This window comes from Odocoileus virginianus, unplaced genomic scaffold, assembly GCF_023699985.2.
Source record: "Odocoileus virginianus isolate 20LAN1187 ecotype Illinois unplaced genomic scaffold, Ovbor_1.2 Unplaced_Contig_1, whole genome shotgun sequence".
NCBI classification, from domain to species: domain Eukaryota; kingdom Metazoa; phylum Chordata; class Mammalia; order Artiodactyla; family Cervidae; genus Odocoileus; species Odocoileus virginianus.
This window is the reverse complement of record NW_027224318.1, coordinates 4,098,561-4,112,939: the sequence shown is the minus strand read 5'-3', so window position 1 is coordinate 4,112,939 and position 14,379 is coordinate 4,098,561. Positions and strand designations below refer to the sequence as shown.

At 40.0% G+C, this 14,379-nt stretch overlaps 1 protein-coding gene and 1 pseudogene across 1 annotated transcript; one reads left to right on the top strand and one right to left on the bottom strand.

Annotated features, from left to right (window-relative positions):
* LOC110145478 (protein shisa-2 homolog) overlaps window positions 1-7,971 on the top strand; it is a 122,507-nt pseudogene extending 114,536 nt beyond the window's left edge.
* Window positions 7,972-12,708: 4,737 nt separating this feature from the next.
* Window positions 12,709-13,979, bottom strand: LOC110145473 (heterogeneous nuclear ribonucleoprotein A1-like). Its single transcript, XM_020905813.2, has one exon. It carries the CDS (start codon window positions 13,919-13,921, stop codon window positions 12,959-12,961), a length of 963 nt encoding a protein of 320 aa, XP_020761472.2. The 5' UTR covers window positions 13,922-13,979; the 3' UTR covers window positions 12,709-12,958.
* Between the last annotated feature and the right edge of the window lie 400 nt (window positions 13,980-14,379).

Sequence of the window (14,379 nt, the reverse complement as noted above, 5' to 3'; positions counted from 1 at the left end):
GATGGGACCAGATGCCATGATCTTAGGCTTTTGAATGTTGAGTTTTAAGCTAGCTTTTCTATTCTCCTCTTTCACTCTCATCAAGAGGCTCTTTAGTTCCTTTTCACTTTCTGCCATAAGGGTGGTATCATCTGCATATCTGAGGTTGTTGCTATTTCTCCCGGCAATCTTGATTCTAGCTTGTGATTCATCCAGCTTTTTATTATATATATTCCTAACAACAGAGTGCCAAAATACATGGAACAAAAACTGATAGAACTGCAAGGAGAAATAGATTAATTTCACTATTTTATTTTATTATTTTTAAAACATTTATTTCTTTATTTGCCTGCATCAGGTCTTAGTTGTGGTGCATGAGATCTTGGTTGCTGCATGTGGGATCTTTCATTGCAGAGCATGGACTCTTTGTTGTGGCATGCAGGCTCGATAGTTGCACTGTGCCGGCTTAGTTGCCCAGTGGCATGTGGGATCTTAGTTCCTCGACCAGCAATCAAACTCATGTGTCCTGCACTGGAATGTGGATCCTTAGCCACTGGGCCACCAGGGAAGTCCTGAGAATCCACTCTCGGAAACTTCAGTGTAACTCTTTTAGGAATGGACAGATTCAGCAGCCAGAAAATCAGTAAGGACATAGTTGAACTCAACAGCACCATCAGTCAACTGGATATAATTGACATCTATTGAGTACTTTACCCAGCAAGAACAGATAACATATTCTTCTCAAGCTCACATAGAATATTACCAAAATTAACTGTTAGTACATTTTGGGCCATAAAACATACTTTAACCAATTTTAAAAGAATAGATATTATATAATGTTTATTCTCATTTAACCACAATGCAATTAAAATAGAAATCAATAACAGAGAGCTGGAAAATCTCCCAAATACTTGGAGATTAAATAATACACTTCTAAGTAACACAGACAGACCTCAAGAGAAAAAAACATTTTGAACTAAACAAAAAGGAAAATACAACCTATCAAAATTTGAGGGGTTCTGTGAAAACAGTGGTTAGAGGGAAATTTATAGCATTGAGTGCATGTATTAGAAAAGAAGAAAGATTTAAAATCAATAATTTAAGTTTCCATTTTAGGAAACTAGAAGAAAAAAGCAAATAAAATTCCATGTAAGCGAAAGAAAAGAAATAATAAAAATTAGAGCAGCTACCTGTGGCTGATTCATGTTGATGTATGGTAGAAATCAACACAATATTGTAAAGTACTTATCTTCCAATAAAAAATAAGTAAAAAATAAAAACAAAAAATTAGAGCAGAAATCAATGAAATTGAAAACAGGATATCAATAGAGAACATCAATGGAAACAACAGTTAGTTCTTTGGAAAGAGCAATAAATTGATAAACATTAGGTAGGCTAAGTAAAATAGAAGACACTAATTATTAATATAAGGAATGAAAGAAGGGACATCAGCACAGATCTTATGGACATTAAATGCATAATAAAAGAATATTGTTAACAACTAGATGCCCACAAGGGCTTCCATGCTGACTCTGTGGTAAAGAATCTGCCTGCCAATACAGGAGATGCAGGTTTGATCCCTGGGTCAGGAAGATCCCCTGGAGAAGGAAATGGCAACCCATTCCAGTATTCTTGCCTGGGAAATCCCATAGACAGGGAGCCTGGAGGGCTAAAATCCATGGGTCACAGAGACATGACTAAACAACAATGACAGATACCCACAAATTTGGTAACCCAGATGGGGTCACTGGTGAATTCTATCAAACATTTAAGGAAGAAATTATACCAATTCTCTACAATCTCTTTCAGAAGAGAGAAGCAGAAGAAATGCTTGTTAACTCATTTTGTGAGACCAGTATTACCATTAATACTAACATTAGAGAAGACATTACAAGTAAAGAAAACTACAAATCAATAATTCTTAAGAACATATATTTAAACACAAAATGAGCAAGGAAACACAAACTTTAAAGGACACAATGGACCAGCTAGACCTAATTGACATCTATAGGACGTTTCATCCCAAAACAATCAACTTCACCTTTTTCTCAAGTGCACACGGAACCTTCTCCAGAATAGATCACATCCTGGGCCATAAATCTAGTCTTGGTAAATTAAAAAAAAACTGAAATCATTCCAGTCATCTTTTCTGACCACAGTGCAGTAAGATTAGATCTCAATTACAGGAAAAAATTATTAAAAATTCAAACATATGGAGGCTAAACAACACGCTTCTGAATAACCAACAAATCAACTAGAAGAAATCAAAAAAGAAATCAAAATATGCATAGAAATGAATGAAAATGAAAACACAACAACCCAAAACCTATGCAACACTGTAAAACCAGTGCTAAGGGGAAGATTCATAGCATTACAGGCCTACCTCAAGAAACAAGAAAAAAGTCAAATAAATAACCTAACTCTACACCTAAAGCAACTAGAGAAGGAAGAAATGAAGAACCCCAGGGTTAGTAGAAGGAAAGAAATCTTAAAAATTAGGGCAGAGATAAATGCAAAAGAAACTAAAGAGACCATAGCAAAAATCAACAAAGCTAAAAGCTGGTTTTTTGAAAAAATAAACAAAATTGACAAACCATTAGCAAGACTCATTAAGAAACAAAGGGAGAAGAACCAAATTAACAAAATTAGAAACAAAAATGGAGAGATTACAACAGACAACACTGAAATACAAAGGATCATAAGAGACTACTACCAGCAGCTCTATGCCAATAAAATGAACAACTTGGAAGAAATGGACAAGTTCTTAGAGAAGTATAACTTTCCAAAACTGAACCAGGAAGAAATAGAAGATCTTAACAAACCCATCACAAGCAAGGAAATCGAAACTGTAATCAGAAATCTTCCAGCAAACAAAAGCCCAGGACCAGATGGCTTCACAGCTGAATTCTACCAAAAATTTAGAGAAGAGCTAACACCTATCTTACTCAAACTCTTCCAGAAAATTGCAGAAGAAGGTAAACTTCCAAACTCATTCTATGAGGCCACCATCACCCTAATTCCAAAACCAGACAAAGATGCCACAAAAAAAGAAAACTACAGGCCAATATCACTGATGAACATAGATGCAAAAATCCTTAATAAAATTCTAGCAAACAGAATCCAACAACATATTAAAAAAATCATACACCATGACCAAGTGGGCTTTATCCCAGGAATGCAAGGATTCTTTAATATCCGCAAATCAATCAATGTAATACACCACATTAACAAATTGAAAGATAAAAACCATATGATTATCTCAATAGATGCAGAAAAAGCCTTTGACAAAATTCAACATCCATTTATGATTAAAACTCTCCAGAAAGCAGGAATAGAAGGAACATACCTCAACATAATAAAAGCTATATATGACAAACCCACAGCAAGCATCACCCTCAATGGTGAAAAATTGAAAGCATTTCCCCTAAAATCAGGAACAAGACAAGGGTGCCCACTCTCACCACTTCTGTTCAACATAGTTTTGGAAGTGTTGGCCACAGCAATCAGGGCAGAAAAAGAAGTAAAAGGAATCCAGATAGGAAAAGAAGAAATGAAACTCTCGCTGTTTGCAGATGACATGATCCTCTACATAGAAAACCCTAAAGACTCTACCAGAAAATTACTAGAGCTAATCAATGAATACAGTAAAGTTGCAGGATATAAAATTAACACACACAAATCCCTTGCATTCCTATACACTAACAATGAGAAAACAGAAAGAGAAAATAAGGAAACAATACCATTCACCATTGCAACAAAGAGAATAAAATACTTAGGAGTATATCTACCTAAAGAAACAAAAGACCTATACATAGAAAACTATAAAACACTGATGAAAGAAATCAAAGAGGACACAAACAGATGGAGAAACATACCGTGTTCATGGATTGGAAGAATCAATATTGTCAAAATGGCTATACTACCCAAAGCAATCTATAGATTCAATGCAATCCCTATCAAACTACCAACGGTATTTTTCACAGAACTAGAACAAATAATTTCACAATTTGTATGGAAATACAAAAAACCTCGAATAGCCAAAGTAACCTTGAGAAAGAAGAATGGAACTGGAGGAATCAACCTGCCTGACTTCAGACTATACTACAAAGCCACAGTCATCAAGACAGTATGGTACTGGCATAAAGACAGAAATATAGATCAATGGAACAGAATAGAAAGCCCAGAGATAAATCCACGAACCTATGGTCACCTTATCTTCAACAAAGGAGGCAAGGATATACAATGGAAAAAAGACAACCTCTTTAACAAGTGGTGCTGGGAAAACTGGTCAACCACCTGTAAAAGAATGAAACTAGAACACTTTCTAACACCATACACAAAAATAAACTCAAAATGGATTAAAGATCTAAATGTAAGACCAGAAACTATAAAACTGCTAGAGGAGAACATAGGCAAAACACTCTCTGACATAAATCACAGCAGGATCCTCTATGACCCACATCCCAGAATTTTAGAAACAAAAGCAAAAATAAACAAATGGGACCTAATGAAACTTAAAAGCTTTTGCACAACAAAGGAAACTATAAGCAAGGTGAAAAGACAGCCCTCAGATTGGGAGAAAATAATAGCAAATGAAGCAATAGACAAAGGATTAATCTCAAAAATATACAAGCAACTCCTCTAGCTCAACTCCAGAAAAATAAATGACCCAATCAAAAAATGGGCCAAAGAACTAAACAGACATTTCTCCAAGGAAGACATACAGATGGCAAAAGCACATGAAAAGATGCTCAACATCACTATTATCAGAGAAATGCAAGTCAAAACCACAATGAGGTACCATTACACGCCAGTTAGGATGGCTGCTATCCAAAAGTCTACAAGCAATAAATGCTGGAGAGGGTGTGGAGAAAAGGAAACCCTCTTACACTGTTGGTGGGAATGTAAATTGGTACAGCCACTATGGAGAACAGTGTGGAGATTTCTTAAAAAGCTGGAAATAGAACTGCCATATGACCCAGCAAACCCACTTCTGGGCATACACACCAAGGAAACCCTATCTGAAAGAGACACGTGCACCCCAATGTTCATCGCAGCACTGTTTATAATAGCCAGGACATGGAAGCAACCTAGATGCCCATCAGCAGACGAATGGATGAGGAAGCTGTGGTACATATACACCGTGGAGTATTACTCAGCCATTAAAAAGAATTCATTTGAATCAGTTCTAATGAGGTGGATGAAACTGGAGCCCATTATACAGAGCGAAGTAAGCCAGAAAGATAAAGACCATTACAGTATACTAACACATATATATGGAATTTAGAAAGATGGTAACGATAACCCTATATGCAAAACAGAAAAAGAGACTCAGATGTATAGAACAGACTTGTGGACTCTGGGAGAAGGCGAGGGTGGGATGTTTCAAGAGAACAGCATCGAAACATGTATATTATCTAGGGTGAAACAGATCACCAGCCCAGGTTGGATGCATGAGACAAGTGCTTGGGTCTGGTGCACTGGGAAGACCCAGAGGGATTGGGTAGAGAGGGAGGTGGGAGGGGGGACCGGGATGGGGAATATATGTAAATCCATGGCTAATTCATTTCAATGTATGACAAAAACCACTGCAGTGTTGTAAAGTAATTAGCCTCCAACTAATAAAAATAAATGGAAAACTAAAAAAAGAAAGAACATACATTTAAAAATCCACAGCAAAATATTAGCAAATTGAATAAAAAGTATAAAAAAAGAATTATATATCATAGCCAGTTGGAATTTATCCCAGGTATCTAAGGCTGGTTCAACATTCAGAAATCAATTTATGTAATTCACAAAGCAACAGACTAAAGAAGAAAAATCACATGATTATATCAATAGATGTGTAAAAAGTACTTGGCAAAATCCAACGCTCATTCATGACTCTTAGTAAACCAGAAATAGAAGAGAATTTCCTCAATTTGATAAAGAACTTCTGCAAAAACCCTGTGGCTAACATCATACTTGGTGGTGAGAAACTCAAAGCTTTTCTGCAATGATAAGGAACAAGGCAAGGATGTTGCCTCTTACCACTGCTTTTCAACATCATACTGGAAGTTCTAGCTAATTCAGTAAGACAAGAAAAGGAAGTAAGAGGTATATAAATCGAGAAGCATGAAATCAAGGCTGTCTTTATTTGCAGATGACATGATTGTCTAAATAGAAATTCTGAAAGAATTGACCAAAAAACCCCTTCTGGAACTAATAAACAAAGATTGAAGGATAAAGTTAATATACAAAGTCAATTTCTTTCCTGTATGCTAGAAAAGAACAAGTGGAATTTGAAATAAAAAACACACTACCATTTACATAAGCACCCTCCAAAATTGAAAACTTTAGGTATACATCTAAAAATGGTGCCAGAGGTACCTGTTGAGCTGTCTAAGACTTTCTATAAGTCACACCAATGTACAAGAACCCTATGATGTACATGTGCAAGATCTATATATAAAGAAAACTACAAAACTCTGATGAATGATATCAAAGAAAAGCTAAATAAATGGAGAGATATTCCATGTACATGGATAGGAAGACTCAATATTGTCATGATGTCAGTTCTTCACAACTTCATCTGTAGGTTCAGTGTATCAATAGTAATCCCAGTTGAAATCCCAGCAAGTTATTTTGTGGATATTGACAAACTGATTTTAAAATTTATATGGAGAGGCAAAAGATCCAGAACAACCAATTCAATATTGAAGGGGAAGAACAAAATCAGAGGATTGACACTACACAACTTCAAGACCTATAAATTACATTATATATTATTATTATTATCATAATCAAGACAGTGGTGTATTGGTGAAAGGATAGTTAAATAGATCAATGGAACAGAAGAGAGAGCCTGGAACTAGATGCACATAAAATATATTCAACTGATTTTTAACAAAGGAGCAAAGGCAATACAATGGAGCAAATATACTCTTTTCAACAAATGGTGCTAGAACAACAGGACATCCACAGGGCAAAAAAAAAAAAATATATATATATATATATATATATATATATATATATGATCTAGATACAAATCTTATACCTTTCACAAAATTAAAATGTATCAGGCTTAATGTAAAATACAGAACTATAAAACTTCTAGACTGGAAGATGTGATTAGAAGTATGCACAGGGGACCACGGGAACCCAGAGGAGATGTCCTCAAATGTTGTTTATGGAAGAACAGGTTAGGGAGGGCTTTCTGGAATGAGGTGATGCCTCAGATGAGATTTGACGGTTTACTAGATGAGAAGGTTAAAGAAGGACATTCCAGGAAGAGGTGATGGTTTGAGTAAAGGCCTGATGGTGCCCAAATCCTGTTGTATCAAACTACACTGCCATTTAACACTCTAGCACCAACACATGCCTGGACCAGGACGGCTGCGACAATGACCGCCAACAGGGCACAGGTGAGCCTGCCTGTGTGGACAAAGATGGCCCCGGTGGCTCGGCAGTCCCCATCTCTGTGCACTCCTCATTGTCGGGTTGGTGTTTGTTGCCTTCATCATCTTGGGGTCCCTTTGAGCCGCCTGCTGCTGCAGATGCCTCTGGCCCAAGCAGGAGCCTCAGCAGAGCCAGCCCCCAGAGGACCCCGCCTGATGGAGACCATCCTCATGATCCTAAGCGCCAGCACCTCCTGGGGCTCCTCCTCCCACCAGTCCAGCACAGGCACCAGCTCCAGCTCCAGCGTCAACTAGGGGATCGGGTGCCTCCGACCAGGTCCCAGACCAACTGTTTCTTGCCTGAGGGCACCATGAACAACGTGTACGTGAACATGCCCACGAACTTCTCTGTGCTCAACTGCCAGCAGGCCACCCAGATCGTGCCCCATCAGGGGCAGTACCTCCACCCCCCCTTCGTGGGGTACACCGTGCAGCCAGACTCGGTGCCCCTGACCCCGGTGCCCCCGTTCCTGGACTGGCTGCAGACAGGCAGATCCAGGCTCCCTTCCCTCACACTAACAGCAAACAGAGGATGTACCCAACAGTGACCTTGTAATGCAGAGTGTGACTGGGGGCCTAGACCAGACAGAGGCGAGTGAGAACTGTGGCCTTGGGAAGGATTCTAGGTTGGAAGTCCATGCCTGTTGGTGGTGTTTATGGCACGGTTCTGTTGGGTGGCTTCATTTGTCCCCAAACCGTATGAAAACATCTTTCTCCAAATGAAGTGTTTTTAGATGTTTCGGCTTCCCTGGTAGCTCAGCTGGTAAAGAATCTGCCTGCAATGCAGGAGACCCCAGTTTGATTCCTGGGTTGGGAAGATCCACCTGGAGAAGGGATAGGCTACCCACTCCAGTATTCTTGGGCTTCCCTGGTGGCTCAGATGGTAAAGAATCTGCCTGCAATGAGGGAGACCTGGTTTGATCCCTGGGTTGGGAAGATCTCCTGAAGGAGGGCATGGCAATCCACTCCAGTATTCTTGCCGGGGAATCCCATGGACAGAGGAGCCTGGTGGGCTACAGTCCACAGGGTCACGAAGAGTCAGACATGACTGAGTGAGTAAGCACAGCAACACTTTCTATAAACCAGCACAAATATCCTCAGCAAGCTGTTCTCTTCTCCTTCACCACCATTTCATTCCACCTCTACTCTAGCAAACCCATTCCTTTCCTGTCCATATATAGGGAAAGTTATTTCTGTCTTTTGTCTCTTGACCGAGGCATTCTCTCTAATCAGAACATCTTATTTTTTTAACCTCTCTATACCATTTCTTCTCTTTAACCATCTTTATAACATTCAGTTCAGTCATTCAGTCATGTCTGACTCTGCGACCCCATGGACCACAGCACACCAGGCCTCCCTGTCCATCACCAACTCTGGGAGTCCACCCAAACCCATGTCCATTGTGTCAGTGATGCCATCCAACCATCTCATCCTCCGTCGTCCCCTTCTCCTCCTGCCTTCAATCTTTCCCAGCATCAGGGTCTTTTCCAGTGAGTCAGCTCTTCGCATCAGGTGGCCAAAGTATTGGAGTTTCAGCTTCAGCATCAGTCCTTCCAATGAACATTCAGGACTGATCTCCTTTAGGATGGACTGGTTGGATCTCCTTGCAGTCCAAGGGACTCTCAAGAGTCTTCTCCAACACCACAGTTTAAAAGCATCAATTCTTTGGTGCTCAGCTTTCTTTGTAGTCCAACTCTCACATCCGTACATGACTACTGGAAAAACCATAGCCTTGACTAGACAGACCTTTGTTGGCAAGGTAATGTATCTGCTTTTTATTTATTTATTTATTTTTATTTTTTTATTTTTTGTATCTGCTTTTTAATATGCTGTCTAGGCTGGTCATAACTTTCCTTCCAAGGAGTAAGCGTCTTTTAATTTCATGGCTGAAGTCACCATCTGCAGCAATCTTGGAGCCCAGAAAAGTAAAGTCAGCCACTGTTTCCACTGTTTCCCCATCTGTTTGCCATGAAGTGATGGGACCGGATGCCATGATCTTAGTTTTCTGAATGTTGAGCTTTAAGCCAACTTTTTCACTCTCCTCTTTCACTTTCATCAAGAGGCTCTTTAATTCTTCTTCACTTTCTGCCATAAGAGTGGTGTCATCTGCATATATGAGGTTATTGATATTTCTCCCGGCAATCTTGATTCCAGCTTGTGCTTCCTCCAGCCCAGCATTTCTCCTGATGTACTCTGCATATAAGTTAAATAAGCAGTTTATGGTTCACGTGTTGCTGAAGCCTGGCTTGGAGAATTTTGAGCATTACTTTGCTAGTGTGTGAGATGAGTACAATTGTGCAGTAGTTTGAATATTCTTTGGCATTGCCTTTCTTTGGGATTGGAATGAAACTGACCTTTTCCAGTCCTGTGGCCACTGCTGAGTTTTCCAAATTTGCTGGCATATTGAGTGTAGCACTTTCACAGCATCATCTTTTAGGATTTGAAATAGCTCAACTGGAATTCCATCACCTCCACTAGCTTTGTTCGTAGTGATGCTTCCTAAGGCCCACTTGACTTCACATTCCAGGATGTCTGGCTCTAGGTGAGTGATCACACCATCATGGTTATCTGGGTCATGAAGATCTTTTTTGTACAGTTCTGTGTATTCTTGCCTCTGCTTCTGTTAGGTCCATACCATTTCTGTCCTTTATTGTGCCCATCTTTGTGTGAAATGTTCCCTTGGTATCTCTAATTTTCTTGAAGAGATCTCTAGTCTTTCCCATTCTATTATTTTCCTCTATTTCTTTGCACTGATCACTGAGGAAGGCTTTCTTATCTCTCCTTGCTATTTTTTTGGAACTCTGCATTCAAATGGGTATATCTTTCCTTTTCTCCTTTGCTTTTGGCTTCTCTTCTTTTCACAGCTATTTGTAAGGCCTCCTCAGACAGCCATTTTGCTTTTTTTTTCCATTTCTTTTTCTTGGAGATGGTCTTGCTCCCTGTTTCCTGTACAAACCTCTGTCCATAGTTCATCAGGCACTCTGTCTATCAGATCTAATCCCTTGAATCTATTTGTCACTTCCACTGTATAATTGTAAGGGATTTGATTTAGGTCATACCTGAATGGTCTAGTGGTTTTCCCTACTTTCTTCAATTTAAGTCTGAATTTGGCAATAAGGAGTTCATGATCTGAGCCACAGTCAGCTCCCGGTCTTGTTTTTGCTGACTGTATAGAGCTTCTCCATCTTTGGCTGCAAAGAATATAATCAATCTGATTTTGGTGTTGGCCATCTGGTGATGTCCATATGTAGAGTCTTCTCTTGTGTTGTTGGAAGAGGGTGTTTGCTATGACCAGTGCGTTCTCTTGGCAGAACTCTATGAGCCTTTGCCCTGCTTCTTTCTGTACTCCAAGGCCAAATTTACCTGTTAGTCCAGGTGTTTCTTGGCTTCCTACTTTTGCAATCCAGTCCTCTTTAATGAAAAAGACATCTTTTTGGGTGTTAGTTCTAAAAGGTCTTGTAGGTCTTCATAGAACCATTCAACTTAAGCTTCTTCAGCATTACTGGTTGGGGCATAGACTTGGATTACCTTGATATTGAATGGTTTGCCTTGGAAATGAACAGAGATCATTCTGTTGTTTTTGAGACTGCATCCAAGTACTGCATTTCAGACTCTTTTGTTGACTATGATGGCTACTCCATTTCTTCTAAGGGATTCTTGCCCACAGTAGTAGATATAATGGTCATCTGAGTTAAATTCACCCATTCCAGTCCATTTTAGTTTGCTGATTCCTAAAATGTCAATGTTCACTCTTGTCATCTCCTGTTTGACCACTTCCAGTTTGCCTTGATTCATGGACCTAACATTCCAGGTTCCTATGCAATATTGCTCTTTACAGCATCAGACTTTACTTCCATCACCAGTCACATCCACAACTGGGTATTGTTTTTGCTTTGGCTCCATCTCTTCATTCTTTCTGGAGTTATTTCTCCACTGATCTCCAGTAGCATATTGGGCACCTACCGACCTGGGGAGTTCATCTTTCAGTGTCCTATCTTTTTGCCTTTTCATATTGTTCATGGGGTTCTCAAGGCAAGAATACTGAAGTGGTTTGCCATTCCCTTCTCCAGTGGACCACATTTTGTTAGAGCTCAAGCTTACTTCATTTAGGATATCTTCCTTGATTAACTTCAATCAACTCTCACTTACCCTTACTCAGTTTTATTTTAGCACTTTTGATATGGGTGCAGTGGATGAACTTGAGTCCCCATTCTAGTTGTGACCTTTTCAGGTTTATGTCCCTTAAGAAACTTTCTGTATCCTAATTACTAACTTAATGAAGACATACCTCTCAGAGAGTTGTGGTGAGGATCTAGAGGGGTCCAAGATGTGAGGTACTTAGCACAGTGCCTAGCACAGAGTAAATCCCAAATAAATAGCATTTACGATTGTTGTCACTATTGATTGTTGTTATCAAATTGTTTCAAATTGTGTATGTTTTAGCTTTCCAGGTTATCACTCATCCTCTTAAAAACAAGGACTCAGTCTTTGTTCAGCATGGCTTTATACTGTTTTACACATATATGTACTCATAAATGTTAGTTTCTTGCCTACCTAACTGACTTGGTTAGTTAATTTCGACACTCTATTTCTGATGACTTATATTTTTCAAAGATTTAACCCAATTGTTAATTTTACTGATGGACAAGAATTTTTCATTTGAATTGTGGGCAAATCCAATATGGATTTACTGCATACATGCCTATCATTAAGTTTGGTGCTGTTGGGGGATGCAAGTATTAATAACAAAGCAATGACCATGTAGGACCAAAGTGTGATTCCCTAGTGAAAAATGAAGAAATTAAGGCTCAAAGAAGTTAAAATATTGCCCATGGTCTCATCTCCCACAGCTAGTGAAAAGTGAAAGTAAGACCAGAAGCCTGGTCTTCTGCCCTGTTGTTTTGTCCCCCTCCCAAATGCCACATGATCTTTCTAGAGCCCGTTCATGGCCATTTGGGGGCTTCCAGTCCAGTAAGGAAATAACACTCTTGCAGGGGAGAGCATGAAACAATAGGAGCCAGGAGTGCCTTACTCTTTCACATCAGTTACAGATTGTCAGAGCATCTGTAATGCTCAGTAGTTTCATTGTACATCTCAATTGCCCACGCTACTTCCTCAGTGCTGTCATTCACTTGGGGGTCTCCAAGGAGACAGTGAACATTTTGGCAGTCAGATCCTGGCACCTTCACCTTGAGTTTTTTTTTTTTAAAAGACATTTATTCAGCATCATGATCAGACTATTACATTTAGCAATCAACAGCATGGGTGCAAAAAAAAAAAATCTACATTAAAACCCTTTGTTGGAATGCTTTACACTTTCCACAGAACAGAAACTAAAATAACCTGTTATACAATTAGTCACAAGTACAGTCCTCGAGTTTTTTGCCCATACACATGAGTATTGTCTAAAACATGTCTTCTTTGTAGCAGCTAGGCCCTGCCACCACTGTGCTTGGCTGAGTTCACAAATCTGTTGTAACCTGTAGCTTCCCTGTCACTTCTCTGGCTCTCCTCTCCTGCTAAGCTTTGTTTCCTGGCAGTAATTAAAACCTTCTGCCACTGCCATAGCTACTGCTGCTGCTGGAACCACCATAGCCACCTTGGTTTCGTGGTTTGGCAAAGTATTGGCCTCCACCACCATAGGGGCCAGAACTTCTGCCTCCAAAGTTTCCTCCTTTCATGGGTCCAAAATTTGAAGATTGATTGTTGTAATTGCCAAAATCATTGTAGCTTCCGCCACCTCCAAAATTGCTTCCGTCATTACCAAATCCATTATATCCATCCCCACTGCCACCATATCCGCCACCACCACGGCTGCCACCAAAGCCACCTCGACCACTGAAGTTTCCTCCACGACCAAAGTTGTCATTCCCACCAAAACCACCTCCACGACCACCACCAAAGTTTCCAGAACCACTTCGACCTTTCTGGCTGGATGAAGCACTAGCCATCTCTTGCTTAGACAGGGCTTTTCTCACTTCACAGTTGTGGCCATTCACAGTGTGGTATTTCTGAATGACAATCTTGTCTACAGAGTCATGGTCATCAAAGGTTACAAAAGCAAAGCCTCTCTTTTTGCCACTGCCTCGGTCAGTCATGATTTCAATTACTTCAATTTTTCCATACTGTTCAAAATAATCTCTCAGGTGATGTTCTTCAGTGTCTTCTTTAATGCCACCAACAAAAATCTTTTTCACAGTTAAGTGGGCACGTGGTCTTTGAGAATCTTCTCTTGACACGGCCCTCTTTGGTCCCACAACTCTTCCGTCCACGTTGTGTGGCCTTGCATTCATGGCCGCATCCACCTCCTCCACCGTGGCGTATGTGACAAACCCGAAGCCTCTGGAGCGCTTGGTGTTTGGATCCCTCATTACCACACAGTCCGTGAGAGTTCCCCATTGCTCAAAATGGCTCCTCAGACTCTCATCAGTTGTTTCAAAGCTCAATCCTCCGATGAAGTGCTTCCGCAGCTGTTCGGGCTCTTTGGGAGACTCTGATTTAGACATGACGGCAGTGGAGGCGGGGAAGTCTTCAACGATGCTTTCTCGGTGGCGTCCACGGGCAGAAAGCCACCTTGAGTTTTAACAGAGATTGCAATGCTAGGTTCATTCCCTCAGATTCAGAGTGTTTTATATAAATCTGGCCTTTCAGTTCATGAGAGATTGAAAGTGGGCTCCAGTTTCTCCAAACAACGATGTTCCCAGAATTGAAGGAATGGAAACAGAAAGAAGATACAAAGAAACACAGCCTTTGTCTCCTCTGGCAATTACTAATTCTGGGGTCATATTGAGCATCTAAGAGCTCTCTTCATCTACCACTTGTAATGTCTCCTTTGTTGAAAATCAATGGTGGGAGTGAGGGAGCAGAATTTAGGTGAGAAGAAAGTTGCAGGAGGTACAGTAACCAAGAATAAGACTAAAATTTGAATACCCATTCTACTTTCCCCTGGCATTTGGGCTGATAC

Bases quoted from the DNA above. Each gene is read 5' to 3' on its own strand.
- LOC110145473 (XM_020905813.2), bottom strand. From the start codon at position 13,921: ATGTCTAAATCAGAGTCTCCCAAAGAGCCCGAACAGCTGCGGAAGCAC.